General features: G+C 40.0%; 1 protein-coding gene, 1 long non-coding RNA gene and 1 other non-coding gene across 3 annotated transcripts; 1 reads left to right on the top strand and 2 right to left on the bottom strand.

The window, feature by feature from the left end:
- The first annotated feature begins 345 nt into the window (after positions 1-345).
- Positions 346-1,311, top strand: LOC128782535 (uncharacterized). The gene is made up of 2 exons (XR_008428833.1): positions 346-511; positions 1,031-1,311. It is a non-coding gene; the product is annotated as an uncharacterized LOC128782535 (long non-coding RNA).
- HAUS6 (HAUS augmin like complex subunit 6) lies at positions 546-22,924 on the bottom strand. The gene is made up of 18 exons (XM_053932923.1): positions 22,753-22,924; positions 21,558-21,653; positions 20,763-20,835; positions 19,629-19,761; positions 18,914-19,061; positions 15,557-15,622; positions 15,381-15,432; positions 15,008-15,181; positions 14,239-14,420; positions 13,526-13,655; positions 12,879-12,954; positions 11,127-11,217; positions 10,424-10,471; positions 9,783-9,843; positions 8,942-9,118; positions 7,938-8,070; positions 6,621-7,599; positions 546-2,750 (listed from the first exon to the last, which is right to left on the bottom strand). The coding sequence occupies exons 1-17, from the start codon at positions 22,890-22,892 to the stop codon at positions 6,653-6,655; spliced, it is 2,727 nt and encodes a 908-aa protein (XP_053788898.1). The 5' UTR covers positions 22,893-22,924; the 3' UTR covers positions 546-2,750; positions 6,621-6,652.
- On the bottom strand, positions 9,931-10,061 carry LOC128782568 (small Cajal body-specific RNA 8). The gene has a single exon (XR_008428851.1). It is a non-coding gene; the product is annotated as a small Cajal body-specific RNA 8 (non-coding RNA).
- Positions 22,925-22,963: the final 39 nt, after the last annotated feature.

Here is a 22,963-nt window from a genome sequence, read left to right as displayed (position 1 = left end):
CATGTTGCATTTAACTACAAGGAGGAAAGATTCTGCTTTTATACATAACTCAAAATGTGAGGCCAGGTCTTCACAGGAAACTCAAAAATTTTAAATGCCATTTTTTAATCCCAAACTGTCAATGAAGTAGCAACACAAAATGCAGTTTAACTTTTCTTAAGACAGGCCACAATCTTATCCACATCCTTACATGTAGCTAGCCTACAGCCCATCTAGCTACCTGGCAATGTTTGTGAAGTCACCAGTGCCAAGCTCTAGAGTCAAGGCATGGACAGAACACAGCTGGGCCTGTTCCAGGCAGCCAGTAGCTAAGGTGGTAACAGGATCATAGAACTTAGGTTTGAAAAGACCTTTGGCTATTAGGCAGCACTTCCCTCTTGTCTGCTAATGTACACCTCCATTTACATATTACAGCTTCCTCAACCACCTACATGCTTTTTCACAGAGTCTGTCAAATTCTCTTTATAATGAAGATGTCAAATACAGGTGAATCTTCTTCTTAAAACCCAAGGTAACTTTTGGAAGAAAGAAGGAAGACAATCCAGAACAGAAAAACAACTTTATTTAACAATGCCTCTAAACACATCAGGCTAGGAGTCAGTATTTTTACAACACTAACTTTACCTCTTGGAATCTTGAGTTGTACTTTCTCCTCTTAACACAGGCCCTATTACTTTTACATCACAACATAATGTGCATGTCAGTTGTTAATATCAAGTAGCATCAACACTACCACAAGCAATACATTTTTTTTAACTTTAGTGTAAAGCATTTATTCGGTAATATCGCTCAAGAAATATGCACTCCAGTGAAGTTCAGAAAAAGGGAACAGCCTCTATCAACAGGTAGAATTGATGGCAATATAGACCAGAAGTCTCAGTAAGGGAGATGAATGCAATGTAACGTAGAGCACCAAGAAAAATTTCAATCTGTTGGGTTGAGGGTTGGGATGGGGTATGAGACGTGGATTAGGAGCAAATTAACAGATTTCACTATTTCTCCTTTGACATTTATTTTTTCCATTTTCTAGGGTAATGCCATTTACTCAACATCTGCTGTTCAAAATATGCATAAAGAAGAAAGTATAGTTCTGTATTGAAATGATGCACTGTACATAGAAAGCCACAGTGGATGATGATATGAAACTGGCAGAGTCAGAGCAGGCAAGAGTCAGAGCTGGCCTCTTTCACAAGGAGACTGGAATACAGTCTCCTTGCATGCCAAAAAGAGTGCAACTTCCCAATCCAGAAAATGCTTGGAGAAGATGCTACACACTCAAGTGAACCATAAATGCACTGCTCTGGTGTCGTAGTTTGACACAGAAGTGAATTTTTTTCAAGAAGTTAAGTCAAACTAATCAGTAGTCAAGTTTAGATATTAACATCTAGAGTGACCATGAAGGCATAGACACGCCTCTGAGAACACAGGGAGTTAAAAGCAAGAACTCCCAGGAGAACTGTTTCTTTTTAGCTCTGGTCGTCAGAGAGTGCAGACTCTTCCCTGCCCAGCCTCAGGCTGGGTGGGGGAGGGGAAGCCATGCAGCCTTGTCCAGGTAGGCCAACAAAACTGAAAGTCTGAAACCAAGCCAGCTCCAAACCTGTGGACAGAAAGGTAGAAAGAAGCGGAGATGCCTTTGTCCCCCCCTCCCAGAGGGAAAGAGAAAGAGAGCCTGATGGCACCTGAAAATTTGTCAGCAGAAGAGAAGGAAAAAAGGGGGGGATGATGCCCAGTGTAAAAGTCAAGAGTGCTAAGCAAAGATTTCAGCCATCCAGGGAGTCTGAACTTTTAACCCTTTCCTAAGAAATGAAAGCTTTGTAAAATAATACTTCTCCTCAATTTATAGTAAAACAGAGACAGTCCGAGACCTGAGATGTTAGAAGAATAAATTTTTAAGTAGGAAGAGATGATAGAGTAGCTTTTAGCTAGACTTTTCTTGTTAGCCATAAACTGAACCAAATTCTCCTGCAATAGAGACTGCATTTTAGAAGGATACAGTAGTGACCCAAGGAAACCTACTTCAGCAACCACCAGCACAGGAATGACAAAAACAGAAGAAAGCTGAGGAGGGAATGGTGATGCCCTCTGTCTTCATGAAGAAGATGATCTCTATTCCTAGACCCTTGGCCCCAGGGGAAAATGGGGGGGACTGTAGTCCCAAGATGAGAAGCTGAACTGTTGTCTCTTTTGGTCCATGGCAAAGCATCCTTAAAGGAGCCCTATGGGCAGTCTGTCCATGCATGGTAGTGAGAGCACTGTGACATGGAAAGGAGAGTGTCACACTGGCAGATTTTCTCTGGGCAGTGCTATGTGTGACATGGAAACACAGGAGGTGACAACTGTTTCCTGGGGGGTCTGTGGCGCAAGACAGACTCCTCTCTCCCTTGATAGACTGAGTATTGATTATCTAAAAATAGTAATTTGATCAAGAATCCCAGGTAATGTTTCATAGTAGTTGTTTTAGAAATTAGGAAGAGGAGGGGTGTTTTAGAGGGTCTTCATCCTAGATTTAGTGTGTGTGTCTTTTAGTAGTAGTAGTAGTTTAATAAATTTTTTCCTTTGTAATTAAGTTTGAGCCTGCTCTGCTCTGTTCCTGATAACATCTCACAGCATTTATTTGAGCAAGTGTATTTTCACAGAGGCGCTAGCATTGCGCCAGTGTCAAACCATGACATCTGGTTATGCTGCTGCTTTACAAATTCCATCCTGATGAAGGTTCCTTCGTGCCCAGCTTCCAACTCAACTGTTCTTATCTGAAAGAGAAAACATACTATTTTGCACTCTGTAGTATTCAACTATTAAGACAGAAATACTGAAGTTGTTTCATATGTATTAATAAAGCATATGTGAAATGGTACTCTAAGTAGTATTTGATAAGTGCTCCCATCATTTGCTGGCAACACAGCTACAGTTCTAAATGAAACCTTTCTTGCACAAAGAAATAAATTTCACTACTCCTTGAGACTAGTTTTATATTAAATTCCAAGTACATCATTAAATCACAGAATCACAGCACAGTTAGCATTGGAAAGGACCTCTGGTGATCATCCAGTCCAACCCTCCCACCAAGGCAGGGTCACCTAAAGCAGGTGACACAGAAATGTGTCCAGGTGGGTTTTGAATGTCTCCAGCGAGGGAGACACTCCAGGCAGAGAGAGACTCTCCAGCCTCAGTGTAAAATTCTGCATCAAGTTACGGTGGAACTTCTTGTACTTTAGTTTGTGACCATGGCTCCTCGCCTCTTTCTTGGGCACCACTGAAGAGTCTGGCACCACCCTTCTGACATCCACCTTTGAGATATTTCTGTGTATTGATGAGATCCCCTCTCAGTCTTCTCTTCTCCAGACCAAGCAGTCCCAGCTCCCTGAGTCTCTCCTCATGAGAAGCTCCAGACCCCTGATCATCCTTGTGGCTCTCCACTGGACCCTCTCCAGTAGCTCCTTGTGTCCCTTATGCTGAGGAGCCCAGAACTGGACACAGCACTCCAGGTGTGGCCTCACTAGGGCTGAGTAGAGGGGGAGGATCACCTCCCTCGACCTGCTCGTCACACTCTTCCCAATGCACCCCAGGATGACATTGGCCCTCCTGGCCATGGGGGCACTGATGGCTCATGGACAGCTTGTGATGCACCAGCAGTCCCAGGTCCTTTTGCACAGAGCTGCTCTGTAGGAGGGCAGCCCCAGCCTGTGCTGGCACTTGGGGCTGTTCCTCCCCAGGTACAGGACCCGGCACTTGCCCTTGTTGAGCCTCATCAAGTTTCTCTCTGCCCAACTCTCCAGCTGATCAAGGTCCCACTGAATGGCAGCAGAGCTTTCAGGTGGATCAGCCACTGCCCCCACTTTAGTGTCACCAGCAAACCGGTGCTGAGGGTGCATTTGATCCCTTCCTCAAAGTCACTGATAAACAAGTTGAATAAGATTGGTCCCAGTATTGATCCTTTGGGAATACCACTGACTGCAGGCCTCCTGCTGGACTCTGCTGCACTGATCATGACCCTCTGAGCTCTGCCATTCAGCCAGTACTTGATTCACTTCACTGTCCATTCCTTTAACCCACATTTCCTGAACCTACCTATAAGGATGTTATGGGGGGACAGTATCAAAACCCTTGCTGAAATTAAGGTACTGCTGATACCATCTGATCCATGCAGATGGACACCCAAGCTGATGACTGAGATGTAATCTGAGCTCTGGGTGGGAGCCTGTGAACTGCCAAACCTTAGGATAACATGGGGTATGAATATGGATGACAGCAGCCAGGTGAATGGACACTGACAGACACATCAGGAGCTGGGAATTGCCTACCTCTTGGATAACAAACGAGATGAAGACTGATGACACCATCTAGGTGGATGGACACAGAGAGTGGGGACAGAAGCTGAAGACTCGGGAGGAATAGCAAGACTTGCATGCGGGGAGACTGAGGCTGTAGAAGATCTGGGGTTCCTTTGCTGGGGGTCCTGCTCAGAGGCACCAGCTTGAGCTGTTTCTGTGTTACTGCACTGTGAATAAATGGCTTTATCGACTGAGACATCTGAGACATCTGCCATGGGAAATCTGGGACCCATAAGGAGAACTGATCTGACTGCATGTGAGGGTGGGCCATGTGAAGTCAAGCAGGGCACCCATCAGCTCACTGGAGTCACCCACTGTCACCCACTCCATTGGGCTTCACTCCCAACAATGAAAGTCTCTGACGTTGGGAATGCCACTGCCAGAGAGTCTCGTCAATGGCCAGACTGGGAAGTTTCCTTAACAGCAAACAACATCCACTGCTCTCCCCTAGGCAGCCCACCCTGCCATGTCATCTCAGAAGGCTATTGGTAAAGTATGATTTCCACCTGTCTACTCCCATTGGCCATCCTGACTACTTGGTGAATCCATTCTGACTACTCCTGATGACCATTTCTTCTACATGCTTGGTGATGATCGTCTGAATGATCTGTTCCACCACCTTTCCAGGGATGATGGTGAGGCTGACTGGCCAGTAGTTTCCTGATTCTGGTTCCTCTTTGTTGCCCTTTTGGAAGATGGATGTAACATTGGCTTTCATCCAGTCATGAGGTACCTCCTCTTCTCCATTTCTCAAGGATAATGGAGAATGGCTTAGCAACAGTATTTGCCAGCTACCTCAGCATCCATGGGAGCATCCCACTGGAGCCCATGGAGTTATGAGTGTTAAGTCTGTCTAGCTGGCCTCTAAATGAAACCTTTATGACCAGGGGCAAGTCCTCCCTTCTCCAGCCTTCCTCTCTTTATTTCTGAAGTCTGGGATTCCTGAAGGACATCAGTAGCAGCACCAGTAGTAAAGACTACAGCAAAGAAGGCATTAACTAATTCCACCTTCACTGTGTCTTCCATCACCAGGACATCTGTCTGCTTCAACAACAGTCCCACACTTTCCCTAATCTTTCCTTTTCCTGCTGATGTACTTATTGATAACCCTTGCCAAACTCAATTCCAACTGGGTGGTGGCCTGCCTCATCACATCCCTGCATACCATCTGTTTTTATGGAAGTCCTCTGTGCGAGGGGTCCCTGAAATGCCATGGGAGGTTACACAAATGTAAGGGGACTTGTCCATCAAATACTGCACCCTCCCTGGTTCATGCCAATCAACAGTTGTTCTACTCCCCTGTTCTAGAAAGTTCTTTGTTCTCGTTACCCCTATTGGTTCCTTCTGTAAGACCACTCCTTCCCTCCTCCCTCGTTGGCTCAGTTTGTGTCACCCCATCCTTGTTCCTCCCCTTAGCTTTTCCCCTATTGGGTCATTTGTACCCTGACCACTCCTATCCCCCCACTGTTATATATCCTAGCTCCGCCTTCCCTCAGGGCTCTCAGAGTCTGCTTCCCTTCCAAGCAGCTATCTTCCTGCACCTCTCCCTCCTCCCTCATCCTCTGCCTTGCCTTCAATAAAACCCTCGTGGATCACAGCAGCATGAGCGTCCTCCTGTCTCTTCGGTGGAGCTATCCTTATCTATCTGGGTACCTGTGGATTAGCCAGCTGTGGGCCACCCTGCTGGACTGGATCCTGGGGTGGCCTACAGTCCTCTATTACTAGTTCATTTTTATCAATGAACTTCAATAATTTAACCTCACATGTAACTAAACACTGCAATACTGGTTAAACAGTTGACATTTCTGTTGGAAATGGGATAAGGGGATAGGCAGGCTGGAATGCAGGAAAGTTCTGTCAACACCTTAATGAACTCACAGAAGTTTCAATGACATGACACATTTCTAAATAGCCAAATTTCTTCAGAGTAAACACAAAACTTCAAACTCTCTTTGTGAATTCTCAAAATCTAAGTTCAGATTATTCAAAATCTAACTGCAGATTGCAGTTAATGTACTTTGAGGCTTTTTTGTTTTTTAAACCACTCCAGATTACAGCAGAAAGTCAAATGAACATCTTTTATTGTACTTGGAAGATGTTTGATAGAACTCTAGAACTAGAGAAAGCGTGTTTTCTTTATTTTTAATGTTTCATCCTCTGTGAGAAACAAGCATACAAATAATTTGTTTCCCTCCACTTCCACAGCACAGTCCAACTACTCAGATGTTATTCATGGTAGTATAGCCAGAATGGACAAAATCTTGATGCATAAAGAACACAGATACTTACCCTTCAATTTATGTAGTAAGTCTAATGGGACTTCATGTACCATCCATCTGTTGACAGGATACCAGCAAAGATGACAGGGAATGTTTGCTTTCATCAGGAGAGTTTGGCAATGACATCTTGGTAAATTCTTCATCCATGGAAGGATCATCCTCATTTTCCTCTCCTTCTTCTGCTATCGTACTTTGTTTAGCTCTATAACTTTGAGATTTGTCCCCATTATGTGCTTGATGCAGCTCCTCTTCACTCTTAGATGCAGTCTTTTTTAGCACTTCATGTGAGTTGGACAGGGACTGTCTATCTAGGTCTGGTTTTTTAATATCCTCATTATTTTCTGAGCCATCCATTAAATTTTCACTGTCCATTGTAAAAAAAATGGAGTCTAAGTCTGCAGATATGCTGAGATCTATATTATCAGATTCTGGAAGTGTCTCATCCAATATTCCCACATCAGCAGTTTCATGACAGACAGAATTTAACACAGATACATTCCAGCACAGCATCTCATCCCTTAGAAAACTGCGACAGTGGTCTGAAGGCCCTGTATTTGCTCTACTATCACTTTTCAAAGTATCTGGAATATTCATGCTCTTCTCTACATTTTGCAAATTCTGGCTTAGATCTTTTACAGAACTTCCACTCAAAGCAGAACAATCTAGTTCCTCTGATTCAGTTCCCGCAGTTTCTTGAATTCCAGATGTTTTTGAATCTGAAGATTCAAATCTATGACTTACACTCACCTGCTCCTGAGAACTAGACTCTGTAGAATTTAATTGAGACTTCTTTTCTGATACAGGAGGACCCAAGTCACATACAGAAGACACAGGTTCAGAGCACCCAAAGGTAGAGTCCACCTCCTCCTGGATACTGGGTGTAGCATTCATTGAAGATTCTTTTGTCACCACTTCAGTTGAGGACTGCTCTAGGTCTAATGAGTCCTCAGTCTGAATAGCTTTTCTCCACGAACTTCTAATTTCAGTAACTAAACAGAACAAACCAAGATAAAATTTTAGTACTTTCAATCAGTCTGTTTTTTTCCTGTCCCCTCAGGGACATAAGCAATTCAAGAGGGAATATGTATAGCTGCTTTATATTGTTTATGTTTCCTCAACACAAAGGGGATTCTATGTAAGAAAAAAATCTCTTAAATCAAATTCAAAGTATTCACATCTTATTAGGTCTACTGTGTTGTGTTAGAGTGAGCCATTAGAAAAACATGCAACATCACTGAAATAATTATGTTTCTTATTGTGTGACATGTCAATGAACTAACCACATTTTTTATCAACGAGCATTATAAAAACAGAGTTTCAAACTCACGCAGATTTTCTGGAGTTCGGGGCATTTGTTTCCTTGTTAAAAATGGATTGAAAGACAGTGAGCTAATGAGATCATCTAATGCCATTCCTTTTTCACCACTGTGAGGCGACTCAGACATCACCAACTTTGCAATCTGTAGGATGTTAGAGAAAAGCAAATTCTAAGAAATCAAAATTATAACATCTTCATTTCTATCAGTTATGGTTAAAAATAAATCTCATTCTCCAAATCATCTGGAGAATTTGGAATATCCTAACTTCTGTTATTTACTAAGTGTCACAATGACCACAGTATCCTACAAACACAAAATGAAGATAAGGGACTGAAATCAGATTCAGTTTCAATCTGAAAATCAATCTGAAATCAATCAATTCACTCATCATCTATGAATACACCTTTCAAATAAGAAACTCTGCTCAGATAGAATATTTTTAAGACATTAGCCAAGAACTGCATAAGCTTGAAGACTAGAGATATATTCATCTATTTCAAAAATTTTAGCAGATGAAAAACAACTATCATTTCAGTTAAAAATGCAATTTACTTTCCAAAATAAGAAGTGGCACATTTTACAGTAACCCCTGTAAAGGAATTCCTCAATCAAATATTAAATAGAATACCAAAAAGGAAAAATACTTACATTCCTGCTTAAAATTACCAAGTTCTTGTTAAATATTTAATCTGTATAACTTAAGAATTCAACAGGTTTTTTTGCTTCTAAATATATGCTTTATACTTCACAGACTTAAGTGTAATCATACAATGATTCTACTGAACATGCTATTCAATGCACCATGATTTTTAAGTATGATACCTGCACAAACTCGATGCTTTCAGTATTTATCAGTCCACACTAAAAGTCCATGACTGATAACTATCTAGCAGAATAGATATATAGAATTGATGTATGTGGAATGCAAGAGACATTTTTTGTTATAATTAGTGATTTGTTCTCCAAACTTAGTGATAATTTACTTTAAAACAAACAAAAATTACATCCTAACCTCTTCTGCCAGTTCATCTATGGCTTTCTCAAGGTCATCTTTTTTCACAGGAGACTTTGGCTGGGTGACATTTTCATCTGCATTCTCCTCCACTTCTGAGGTAGGGAACTCTTCCTTTCCATTTTTTAAATTTTTTTGAGGCACAAGTTTTTTATCTCCCATGCAAGTATTCAAGTTCTACAGGAATACACAGGAATTATTAGTAGTTTTAAAATCAAGAAAGGTTATTAGCATAAACTGTTGTGAAATTTCTGAATTGCAATGACCCCAGTGTTTAGTCAACAAAAATATTTCAGTCTTGAATTCTAACTAAATACAAAGTATTTTTACAACTGTATTCAAAGTAGGACCTAAGTAGTGACTAGGATAGGTGTTACATACAACACAGATTACTCACTTGCAACAATCCTGATCACAGTACAGTGATCAGTTGTGCAATGGACAACTGCACATCCAAGTTGCTTTTACAACACATTTTAACACTTAAATTTAATTTCCAACTTAAAGAAACAAAGTCTGACCACCGCCCACACCTAAAGAACTGTATCAGCAAACAGGGAATCAGTCATACACTGTATGTTATACAGGAAGTCAGATACTAGGGCACCTACTTCCTACTGTTATTTCCTAAAGCTTAGCAAAGTCACTGAGTTAGCTTTTACATTTTTGCCAGACTAACTCAAATGTGTAAAAATATTGCTCAAAAAACCACCCCAAAAATCTCATAAAACAAACCGAAGCCCCCAAAAAACCACCCCCAAAACCCTTTTCCACAAAGTCAAAGTTTCAACCAATATAAAAAGGACATGTTGTAAGTTTAACTTATTTCAAAGATATATACATTTTCAATTAACAGGTCTCCATTTTCAGATGCTTCTGACGACGACGGCACCAATGAGCTCCTCAAGAAGGGAGAGAGACAAAAAAAAACCCAACAATTTTAGAGACAAATTAAACAACTGGAATGCAAATCTTGGAAGGCAGTTATATACTGTGTGCTCCGTATCTGTCCGTTACGATTTCCCTCAATTCGTCCCGGTCATCAGAAAGCAGTTTTACTATAGGGAGAACAGTGTGACAATTAGAGCAGCTTTAGCCCTAGTTGTGTATCAGCCTCCCAAAAATAGTAAATTAATAAACTCTGCTATTGATTAGCACACAGGAAAAGAAGGGATTTTTCAATACACTAGTAAAAAAGTCTTGTGCATTCTACTATAACAGACAACTGGAAAGTCTTCTGCAGACTTGACAACATTCTTTTTCCTACGTAGTCTTTGTCTGAACCATTTCTGGCATCCACAACTCTGTTCCTATGTAAACTTGGTATTTAACAATCACCTGGCTACCAAAAACTTCAGCTTTATCACTTATAGTAAGTTTTGTGCCAATTACATAGCTCTCAAAACTGCACTTGCTCTCAACTTGAGCGCTCAAGTCCTCACTTGCTAGGAAAAGCACACCTTAAAATGTTTTTTATGTTACCTGTCTGTAGCCTCAGAAGCAGACAAGTCTCCATGCTGCATGAAGTTACTGAAAGAAACCCAGGATTTAATTGTTAACTACTTTGAGAGCCTCTGAGACTTATATGCAACTATGTCTACTGATGTCTAAGAATGGATAGCATTGATAGACATCAATTTGTCTCTTAGTAGGTAACATTCAAACATTTGTAGGAGTCATATTATGAAAGATAGCATTATTCAAAAGGTCATGAAATATTCCTGGACTAAGCAAATGACAAAAGGAAAAAAACTTTCTAGGACACCATTGTTCTGTGTTTAACCCTTTGCTGGTACTGTAGGAAGAGTAGCTACAGAACAGTGTGACTGTAACTCTCAAGAAAAGTAATGAAAAAAGTCTTATAGAGAAGTTTTAGCCTGAGAAACAGAAGCTTCTGTTCTTTCCATCTGTCTCTTGAATCCTTGAATATAGTTAGAAAGCAAGAAAAAACCTTGCAATTTGACTGCTACTCCTCCTATTCAGCAGCAACCAGTTGATCAATCTGTCATCAGCTGGAGAAAGCAGCAATTATTTTAGGACTATCTTGCTAAAGCAAGTAGTTGTGATGTAAGGAGTGGGCTACTGAAATATTCCACTAAGACTCAAGTGATGCAAAATATTCAGGTCCAGTAAGTCAACTTCTAATATTTCTACTGCTTTTTTATCAAATTCTCATTAGGCATACCATATTGAGGGTACTAATGTTGTACCAGTCATGTTTTCCAAAGCCCCATCACTTTTCTCATGGCATTCTTCATGATGATAGTCATAATTATCTAGAAAAGCAACCCAAAAGTTTAGTATTGCTTCCATTTTCTTCACTTAGGCTTCACATGTGACACAGTTCACTCACACTACTTCTGTAGATTACACACTGGGTGGATTTTACACTTCAAGAAAAATAAATTAATACATAAGCGGGATAGTACTATCAATCCTTTTGCTCAGGCAGTAGCTGTAGTAACAGATGCCCTTAGCAGCTAGCACCTCTTTCTGTTGTTCCTGAACACATGTTCAAGAAGCATGATTCTATCTGCTGCCCTGCACATATCAATCAGACTTTCTACTTTCCTCCAAACTACAGTCACAGACACATCATCATTATCCCCTCCTCTCCACATACACCTCAACTGTACGGTACATCAATTCCACAAAGCACAATTCCACCCACCTTTACCCCAACTGCATTAATCAATAAATATTTTTCAACGTACTAACTCTGGCACATCTTGAATACACAGCCAAAGTTTAATCTCAGTAGTTCTCTACTAATCCTAAATTTCAGCTTCTGCAGGGACAAACGGCATTTCCATGAGTCACATTCAACTCAACACATCAAAAATCCAAGCTCACTTCAGTAGTTAGGTGAGGTCAGTACTTTGCTTTTGGATTTGACGCCATTAATAGGCAGAAGTTCAGCTTTCTTAGTGGCTGTATTATCAGATAATGCATCTCAGCCTCAGAGAAAATGTCACAGACATCAAATTGTCTCAAGCTTTCGGATCCTACTAGCTCAAACATCATAGTACAGTGCTTCAATATTTTAAATTTTTAAGGTAAACTATGTTCCAAATCCAATTCTGTAGCCTTTTCTCTGCAGCTTCTAGCCTTATAGCCACATACAGTCAGATGGTTGGAGCAGTACTTTCACCTTTGTAACCAAAAGATCTTCACACTTTTTTTGCATCTTGAAATTCCAATACACCTCTGCTGTGCCATTTTTCCTAAAAGGAACTGCAAATGACATAATCCAAGAAGTCTTCTTCCTTGCTTTGTAGCTTTTAACTTACTTAACTGTACTAGTGACAGTTAAGACTTTATCAGTAAGTAAAATGAGGTTACGCAGTAAAATATCATCAGATCATCAGCCAATTAGCATGTGCAACAACCATGCCTGATCAAAGTGAGCTGTGACTATTACCCTAATAACTGAACGCAACTAACACAAAAGTGAAGTCCTAACCAAATGGCACACTTACTAAGGAATAAAGTATTTCAGAGTGCATCAGGGAAAGATAGTCACATGGGAGGACATCTTCAATTTCTTTTCCTAGATAGTAAATGGGAAAAGTTTTACCTTCTTTCTCTCTTTATTAGTGCTCCAACCCAAAATAACCTTTACTGTTAGACTGAATGTACTCTCCAGAATCCATGAATAAACCTTTGTACGTGGGCATCTGTTTCAACATCCTTTGTGCAAGAACAACAAAATATCAAACAGCTCAGCACTGGGTTTTTGCCAAGCTTCAGAGAATCTCCAAGATACTATGAAGTTGAAAAATGCAAGGCAATTTTGGCATGAGTCATTCAGAACCAATTTCCACAGACTGTCAAGGACCATCTGCAAATGCAAGTAGGGAGCCTTTTTGACTCCACCTAACTTTTAACAACTGTGGTGGTGAGGAAGAAGGAAAAGAAGTTTCTCCTGTTCACTCACCTGAAAACAACTGATAAAAGATACTATCTTCATCTTCGTCTGAAGAACTAAAAGATTGAAATGATGAAGCTCGTTGCTTTCAAAAGAAAAAGTTACATAAGCAGGCAGAAAAAGTCAGTTTATCAACAGCAATTAACAGACAGTTATTTAAAACAACTTTCCTGCAAACCAGCTGTCAGACCCAACATGAAGTTTCTTCTCTCTCTGCTGGGTAGCTACATAAGGGTATAACCTCTGTCAGTGTGAACGTCAAAATGGAAATTATTGTTCCTTCATCAAATACATAGTTTTAGAAGGGGAACACAGAAATCAGCAAATATTCGGACTGTACATACAAAATGGTCAGCTTCCACAGAGGGACAGACAGAAACAAAACAAAAACCAATCTGCTCACTCTTAAGCCAATCTACAATCTCGGCATCTCCAGTGAATACATCAGTATAATAAAGTCCAATGTATTCTCTTTAAGAAACATTTATTCTCTTTACTTCTTAAAGCAGAATCATGTATACTGCATTACGTGAGTCCCCCTAACCTTACATATAAAGATGAAGTGTTGTAAGAGAACACACTAGTTTAGACCTACATCCTCTCTCACCTTCACCCTTTTCTCTTTCCTAGAATCAGATAAAATGAGTACTACTTACTAGATCATCTTTCAAGATTAAATTAAAAGGACAATGGCCAAGAATCGTTTTCCACTTCGATTCCCAGATTTCCTGTTTTCTGGGAATAGACTGACACTTTGGCTCACAATGCTCTTGCTTTCTTCTTAAACTGTAACATAAAAACATGGAAAATGAAGACATCTGTTGGTAGAGATAACAATTCTACATAAAGACAGTAAGTATTACATGTTCTTCCTTATCCTGACAAACCTTCGATATATATGAATTTATTCACGCATTTATGCATACACTAAGAAATGAAATGCACAGCCAGAAAAGCTGCTAAGTAGTCTTGTTTCTTACAGCAGAACTGGAAAAACTACACTAAAATACATATACAATAAACACTTTAAATTCTCCTAAGCCAGTTACAAATAAACATTTCAAAAATCTCAGAACTTACTAATGCAACAAGACAAAAAAAAGCAAAAATTGTATCAGCAAGCAAATGAGATCCCCAGGAACAAACACTAAAATATTAATGAAACAAAGGCAAACAGCTGAAACTAACTACAGAAGAATCTCAATAAGAAGTTATATAAATAATTAAAACAAATACTAATTTTTCCAGAGGCATAAGAAAAAGACCGAACCAACATGTTTTTGCTGTAACGTTTTTCTAGAAAAGACTCCAGGAGACATGATCCTACCATTTAAGAACAAGCAATTCGAGAAAATCTCCTAACAATTACCTTTTTGTGTTCAACTCCTGTAGTGCATTCTTGTAGGATGTAACTATGTCCTCAACTCTGTGAAGTTCTTTTAATTCACAAGGACAACATTCATTGCTCAGTATCATCAGGGCTTCATTTAGCAATTGAATAACTGTTAGGAAATTCAAATTTCCATCTTCATATAAATTTCCTGTAGCAAACTTGAAGTAGAGCAAGCAATTAAAAAAATAACTAGTGAACAGTACCAATATCAGAAAGTTACATCTTCTGTAGTCAGACCCAAGACACTGTATACATTATACTTAGATTCAGGTCCTGATAGTTTCATTTTTCAAAAAATACATTCTAGGTTAAAGCAATACAAGCCAAGAAAATTCCAACAATGAGGTATTCTGTTTGACCACTTCCCCAAAAGATGCAGCCCAAACAACACCAATGCCATAACTGAACAACACCATAGACTACAGAATGGAAACAAAAACAAATTAGTTGAAGCACTGGTTAAAACAGACAACACAATTTTAACATCTAAACAACAAAAAAGTACTATAATCAGGCAGACTTATCAATGTATTTACTAAACTGAAAAAGTTAATAACAAATACAAACTAGCACTATAATGATAAGAAATCTCTGCATATGAATTATACGTTTTTCATGCATCCTTCTACAATTATCTCTAATAATCCATGAAGTACTTGTTTAATTTTTAAGACATTTAATTGCATCCCCGGGGACTAAATGAAAGCAGTTTAGCAATTTAGCAAGAAGGACAAAAACCACTTACTCCATGTACGTTACTTTCAATTCTGTAAGTTAACAACCCTGGAACACTCAAAACAACATCAGCTCCATCTAAAATACATGGGTTAACACAGTCTTCAAGTACAGAATCCACAACTTCCTTTTCCTTTTTCAGAGATGTAAGCATTTCCACTATAAGTGTCCACATACTGCGGACCTTATTAGGAAAGAAAAAAACCACTGTGTTAAAATGTTTGTTATAATACCTATAATGACAGAGTATCAAAACAGCATGAAGGCAGATGAAAGTGCTAGCATAATCACAGGTAGACAAGTGCAAATAACAGCACCTGACAGTAGGTGATGCAGAACTGTTCAAATTCAACATGCTGCCACAGCAGGAACAAAATGCTCACCTTTTGGATTCTCTCATTTGTGTCATTTTTGTTTTGGTCATTTTGTTTCTTCCTATATGCACATGCAAAACAAAAGTTCAAGTGGACTACAGTGAAAATTACAGTTCATATTTCATAAAACTGAGCATCTAATCTATTTCATACATCCTAACTTAGTTACAAGGAAAAGCACTTACCTGCAAAACTTATTCCGCACAACTGCATATTCAGACTTTGTCCGCTTTATTTCTCCAATTAAAACCCTAGGAAAAAATTCAACAGCTAGTACAGGGTTATCAGAATTGCTTACAGTCACTAACCAGCTGTGTCCATTCTTTCCAAATCTACATACTGAGGCAGTTGTTTCTTATACCCAACAGCAGTAAGTTACTATAAGCATCTATTATCAATGTGAACTACAAATATATTCAGCAATTCTACAGTACCCAAATCCCTCACTTTCAAAAGACCAGAGAACAGAATACTGCAGTACAAGCAGCTGGACCACACAAGCTCCTTTGTCAAAGTGCTTTTATTGACATTTTAGCATTTTTAAACATGTGAAAATGTAGTATTCTGATTTTCAGAAAAATTGGGTGCCTAAATCATGCTGCATTCAAAAGGATCTTCAGAGTTCTGATGCATTGCCGAGAATAAAAAAAAAAACTATAAAGAATTACATTTGTGAAGGGTATCACTTAAACAGTAAACAGTGGTAATATTTCCCAAACAAGGTCACAGGGGACACAGAATTACAGAAATCAGAGATGTTTAGGAGATTTTGACCTCTGGAAATTGTATTTTTGAGCCTTCCATTGAAAGCAGAGCCTTTAATTATGCTGCTCATGATCTTGTCAAACCAAGTCTTGAATATTTCCAATATTTCACTTCTGAGGGTAACCTTTTTCAGTTTAATTGCTCTCACAAGAGATTTTAACAAATCTTCAGATGGAATTTTCCCTGAAGCACCTGCTGCCTTGTCCTGTTAGAACACATCTTTGTGAAGAGTACCTTCATGTTCGCTACACCTACTTTTTAGATACTGAAATTCTGATTAAACCCCTAGAATTGCCTTTTTCAAGCTAAACAAACCAAATTTCTACAGCTTTTACCCATACATTTCACACTCTGAAAGCCTCTAATCCACTGCAGTCCTTTGTTAGTATCTCTCCCATCTTTCATTCTCTACCTTCAAGTGGGCTGATCAAAACTGAACATTTTAATGCCACATGTGGTATTAAAATTGCAAACTCCAGCCCGCAACTAAGTACCACACAGCTGCCCACTCACCTCCCACCTCCCCAGCCCCAGAATAGGAAGAATCTGAAAATTGGTAAAATTTATGGGCTGAGGTAAGAACAGTTTAATAACTGAAATAAAAATACTATAATACAGATGTAAAGAAGAGAGAAAAGAGTAAAACTGAAGAAAAATGAGTGATGCATAATACAGTTGCCCACCATCTGCTGACCAGTGCTCATTCCCATACAACATGGCACGCTGCTCATCCTGATTACCAGGATACTCTACTGACTCATGCTCAGCTTGTGGCCACACACTACTCTCACTTCTGATTCTTCTTAGCAGAGCTACTCCACAGCTAATCACCCACAAACTGATGCTGCTGATGGGGACTATTCTCTCTCTCAGGTGCAGGACCTCACACTTGTCTTTGTTAAACCCCACACAATTTTTGTTGTGCAAGTCTCCAGACCCAACAAGGTCTCTGTGAAATGCTTCCCCACTGCAGTTATCTTCCTTCCTCACAATTTGGCACTATCTGCAAGTTTGGTGGTTTGTCTTCAAGTCTGTCATCCATATTCCTAAAGAAGACACAGCACCAGCCTCATAGGAACTCCACTCAAAGACCAGTTACTTGAGTAACTTCGAGGCACTGTCACCCTTTGGGCTCACCCATTTAACTAGCTTTCTGTCTTTCCAAATATGTCAGATCTGTTCCGACACAACGTCAGGTAAGTACCCCTGTGCTCTTGGATGAAAGCAATGAAATTTTTGCTTTATACTCTTCTGTTATCAGTGTTTTGTTGTTTCTTTCACCATTGCTTCTTGGCACAGAGACTGGGCTACTGATCTTACCCACGCAGCCTAAGGCAAGGTACATACTGGGTATCCCAACCTGTGAGACATGCAACTTACATTTTGTTCAGAAGCAGATCTAGATCTTCCATGCACTTCAACCTCCTAATGACATACTACGAGATTCTTTATTCAAGCTCTTAGTAGGCTCTTAGAGAAAGCTTTAGCTGAACTCAGGCCATTCTAGATACATCACTGCACACCTCAGAAATATTTCTGTACTTGTGCCTTAAGAGTCAATTCCCTTTTCTATATTCCATATGTTGCTACACTGTCTTAATCAGGCTGGTTCCTTGTTGTACCTGTTTGTTTTTTGACTTAAGAAGATGGATCACACATGAACTTCAGCAAGGATCTCTGAAAGTATCCTACCACTCATGAGCTTTCCTGCTTTCCACAAGATACCTCCTACAGTTGCCTAGGCCAGTGGATATACACTCAAATTAAAAGGCCAATGTCATCAGTTTTCCTCGTCTTCTTCACATTCCTTTGCATTTAAAGTTCTACAGTCTTGGCTGCAGTGACCATAAAAGCCCAGTAACATCTCCAAAGAAGTTGTTTCTCTCATTTACACACAGCAAGTTCAAAAGACTACCACTCCTACTCAGCACACTTAGTGATTGCATCACAAAGCCATCCTCTAGGTACTCCTGTTTCTTACATTGCTAATCCACCACTGAACTACTTTCTCAGTGAATACCAGGGTAAGCTGAAGCCCTCTGTAAGAATCAAGGTCAGCAGAAACCCACCACAAGGTCTCCATGGATGCTAAACCCTCATCCAAAGGCATGAAACATGACTGGTCCTCTTGTATGGAGCTATACTACATGCACATATGCTACTGACACTGCTCTTTTACCTACAGTGCAACCCCTCGCCCTTTTCTGCCATTTACTAAACAACTGACAACTGTCCATGACAGTGCTCCAGTCACGTAAACTATCCCACACAAATTCTGTAAATTCTGCTGATTCATAACTCTATGCTTGCAGAGGAAGTTCCAGCTCATGACATTTCTCGAGATGGGAGTGCTTGTCATAAACAAGAGCTAAGAATAGCATACTTTTGGTGAAATAATTAAGGTTTAAGTAAATAAAATGTGTCTCACAGTCAATAAACAAAACCAAATGTTTCATCTTCAGAATGTTGTATTTTAGGATATGACCCTTCAGAAGAAATCATACTGCTATACATGTAGAATTCCCTGACCATTTAAATGCCTAAGTAACATAGAGCATCTCCTAAACAATTCATTGCTTTAGACTATTATGCTTCACGAAAGATCTACAAGCAGTAAAACTGTTGATGAAAGAAAGTAAAGGGGGAAAATATGGGAGGATTTCAACAGAATGAGTTCTGTGATGTAAAGCATATATAGACTTTTCAAATCCTTCTAAAAACACACACACAAGTCAGCTTTTATAAAAATACTCACTTTCTTTTAATGCATTACTTACTGTGCTTTTCCCCTATATTCTTGAAAAACAAAGTCTTCCCTTTGAAGAATTTGCAGCAGTTTATTGTATGCAACTCTGTGTCTTGCTTTTGCCATGTACATATCCTGAGGTCTCCACATTACAGCTTCAGCAAAAGGTATACCAGTGCCTAAATAGAAGCCAGGGTTTGGATTACATTATTTGCTTTTAGCAAATGGACAACCTCCTAATCTACCTAGATCAAATGGCAAGAATCACAAATCAAGATGCTCATTTTTACCTGGACTGAAACACAGCATGCAGTGTACTGCCTCTTTTGCCTTTTTTTCTGTTGTTTACATCTTCATTCCCTCACTCTCACTCCCTTTCTATATTCTTTAGGTTACAATAATACAAGATGCCTGAAACAGACAGATCTGATCCTTCAGAATTCCTCAAATTCCAAGAAAAAAAATAATGTAGCTGTCCAATATTTTTGGACCAAAACTGCTTGTGTGGGTAATGGTGCAGAGCATTGCACAGGTGAACCTTGGAACAAGACCCATAAAGCAATAGAGAGCAAAACCATCTGCACTGTTCTATTAGCAGTAGCTCTATGCAAATACACAGAACCCTGTGAAAGACTCTGACCTGAGCATCCAACTAAGAACTTCTTAAAGCTCCTGTCATATATTAAAGACTTTACACATTTACAAACATAACATTTGAAGCATTTTTATTGTCCCATACAGCTTACCTACAGAGAGCTTTTTCATGTTCTCAATCACTACGTATCTTGCAAAATGGTAGAACATGTGAACAATTTTAGCACCACCAGGAGAAATCAGTGCAGAAGGTGTAATTCGTGGAAAACCTACTTTCTTCTGCTGCTAGAAAAGTACAATCATTTTAAATACAAAACTAATCGGAGAAGCAAAGCATAAACAACAGCAATCAAAGACTTGTCTGCATACCAAATTACCCACTAGCAAGCCTGATGACAAAGCTAAATGACTTTGCCCATCACTGTTAACACCTACTGTAGTCAGGAGAAGAGTATAAAGCTTTTTCCAATGTTCCCAACACTACTCAGTTCTGTACACAAGACGGTTTCAATGCAAATACTGAAATCACTGTTGGATAAATGTTAAAAATTGGTGCCCTCCTCATTCCTAACTGTTAACCTCTATCTTTGAAAACACATTCCAATTTTCTTTCCTATTTTCTACTGAAGTCATGAATCAGTGTACTTTAATCATATTTAAAGATATTGCATCCTTCGTTTTCACCCTACCCACTATTATTAAAATACTGAAGTGTAGAGGAACATAAAGACAAGATTTTTAGAACAATCATTAAAACAAAGGCAGCATAAGAAACCAACATAATAACCAATGATACTTGAAGCAATCAGTTTTGCTTTGTCTTTAAAAAGCTTGCCTTATATTTTAGCCCCTTTCCCATATACAAGAAAACACTATTAATTAAATTTTTCATGCATGTGAATCAGCTTTCACAATAAGAAACACCTTCCCAGGCAACTTAAACACCCCTCAAGCTGAAGGAAGTTATTCTCACTCAGGGCTAAGGGACTTTCTAGACTTCCATTTAATCAAATACTGTTACCCAAAAGCAAGCCATAGCAGTTTTAGGACCCAACTAGGGTTTTAAAAGAGTCCTTTAGGACTCTGTCTTCTAAATTCCCCAGTGCCAACATCTTTTCTTCACTGAAGTCCAAGATAAACTATATGAAAGGATATACAAAAGCTAAAGTGAATTATTTGATAAAAAATTCCTTATTTAAAACTCTGATATAAAACAGTTCTCTCAAAAAAACAATACGGTCACAGAAAGCAGTAGAGCATCAACTTGCACTTTTCGTAATACTCACTGAAATTTCTCTTAGCCACAGACAGCAGTGCTTCCTAAATCCAGGACTTGATAGTTTTGTGAATCCAAATTGCCTTTTCATTTAACAAGGAAGGGGAAGAAGGGGAAAAAAAAGGTCACATCAAAATGCATTCAAATATTATTCCTAATTAACCACTCTAAAAACAAGAGTAAGACACAGATTTCTTATTGATGCCAAGCCAGAAAATGAGGAGCATACACCCTAGACCAAGAACAGATAAAAGTTTGTCAAGTTACAATGTTTTCTTTCTGTAAATTAATTACAGATTATTTCAGACAGAGATTTGTCTGCAGCTCTTTCTAACTTGGGACAGGGGAAGAAGAAAAAAACAAAAAGGAGGGCAGAACCCCAACCATTTTCAGATCATTTGTCTTCCTCCTGCCATGTCTTTAAATGCATAAGCTGAAGCTCTGTTATACAAAAAAAAAAAATCATTAAATAACACATGGTTCTTGCCATGTTGAAGGCCCTGGAAACAATCCATAAATGGCACATGTTATTTTCTGTTTGGTCAGAAAGAATGGGACAAGTAGATTATTCATCAGCTATTAAAATTTGTATCAAAAGTTGCTAAGTAAGAGAAACAACTAATTAAGGCAAGGTTTCAGACTGATCAAAATTGACTGAGTTGTGATCAAAATGAAACAAATTCTCTGCCTGTATGCTCTTCTTCCAAAGTATTCCCCAAGAAACCACTTCTTTCCTCTCCAGCAACTATATAAAATGTATTCTTAATTAAGGGCACAGCAGTAATCTCAGAAGCCAAACACTTACTTGAAAGTTTGTCTTGCACGGTGCTTATCCAGCTTAGTAAACAAGAAGTAGGCAACAACAGAAAGCGCTTTGCTGTTCGGTTTAGCAAACATATCCCTAAGACACAAATAAACAGCCACATCAGAGGTAGTTATGGTGACTAATTAACAAAGCATTTTTACTGGCTGCTAAAGACTACAAAACAGTGTTATGTTACAGAATAATTAATTGAACACTCTATTTCCTATGTAAAAGTAAACACTTTTCATCTGATTTAGCACAGGTGAAATCCAGGGCTGCCACAAAAACAGTGTGGCCAACAGGTCGAAGGCGGTGATTCTGCCCCTCCATTCTGCTCTTATGAGACTTCCCCCCACCTAGAGTGCTGCAGTCAGCACTGGTGCCCCCAAATTAATAAGGACATGGAACTGTTGAATCAAGTCCAGAGAAAGGGCACGAAGTTGAAAAGCAGACTAGAGCACCTCCCCTACAAAGACTGAGAGAGCTGGGGCTGTTCAGGAGAAGAGAAGATTACATGGAGACCTTATAGCAACCTTACAGTATCTGAAGGGGGCCTACGGGGAAGCTGGAGAGGGACTCTTCGTCAGGAATTGTAGCGAAAGAACAAGGAGTAATGGGTACAAGTCGAAAGAGGGAAAATTTAGGTTAGGTATTTGGGAAAAAACCTTTACTGTGACAGTAGTGAGACACTGGAACACGTTGCCCAGAGAGGTTGCGGATGCCCCGACCCTGGCAGTGTTTAAGGCCAGGTTGGGTAAGGCCTTGAGCAACCTAGTCTAGCTCGAGATACCCTGGCCCACGGCGGAAGGGCAGGGGTTGGATCCGTGGGATGTTTTTAAGGCTCATTCGAGCCCCCTAACGGTCACGATGCTATGAAACAATTCCGGCAAGAGTGGTATCTTTCAGGATAAGTTTTTAAAACACGCGCTAGGAAGCCCTTCACCTTGCCTTCCCCACAGGACTGTGAGGGGGAGCAGGAGTTCTCACCATTCCTGGATTTTATTTCCTCAGAAAGTCTGCGATAGTGTGGACTGCGGCGGCACTGAGGGCACTTCCCGGGCGCTCTATATCGTATGGAGCACCGGGCCCCTCGGTGGCCATGGCGAGACGCTCCCGCCTCGCGCTCCCGAGTGATACTCGGGGCCCCGCTCGGACCCCCCGCCTCCGCCCTCCCCCGACTCTCCCTAGCACTAACCTCCCTAGTCTGACGCCATGGTGCCGTTTCGGGTCGAAGCCCAAGGCCAGCAAGCAGAGCCAGAGATGATCGCTCTCCCACTTAGTAACAACGGCAGCACTCAGCACAGAGGAGCTAAAAGACACCTCCCGCGCCTCCATCTTCCCGAGCCCGCCAAAATCTCCCGCTCGCGAGCCGGCCCACACCACGCCCCGACCCTCGCGAGACCTCC

This window comes from Vidua chalybeata, chromosome Z, assembly GCF_026979565.1.
Source record: "Vidua chalybeata isolate OUT-0048 chromosome Z, bVidCha1 merged haplotype, whole genome shotgun sequence".
In the NCBI taxonomy this organism is placed as follows: domain Eukaryota; kingdom Metazoa; phylum Chordata; class Aves; order Passeriformes; family Viduidae; genus Vidua; species Vidua chalybeata.
This window is presented reverse-complemented; position numbering and strand designations above follow the sequence as displayed.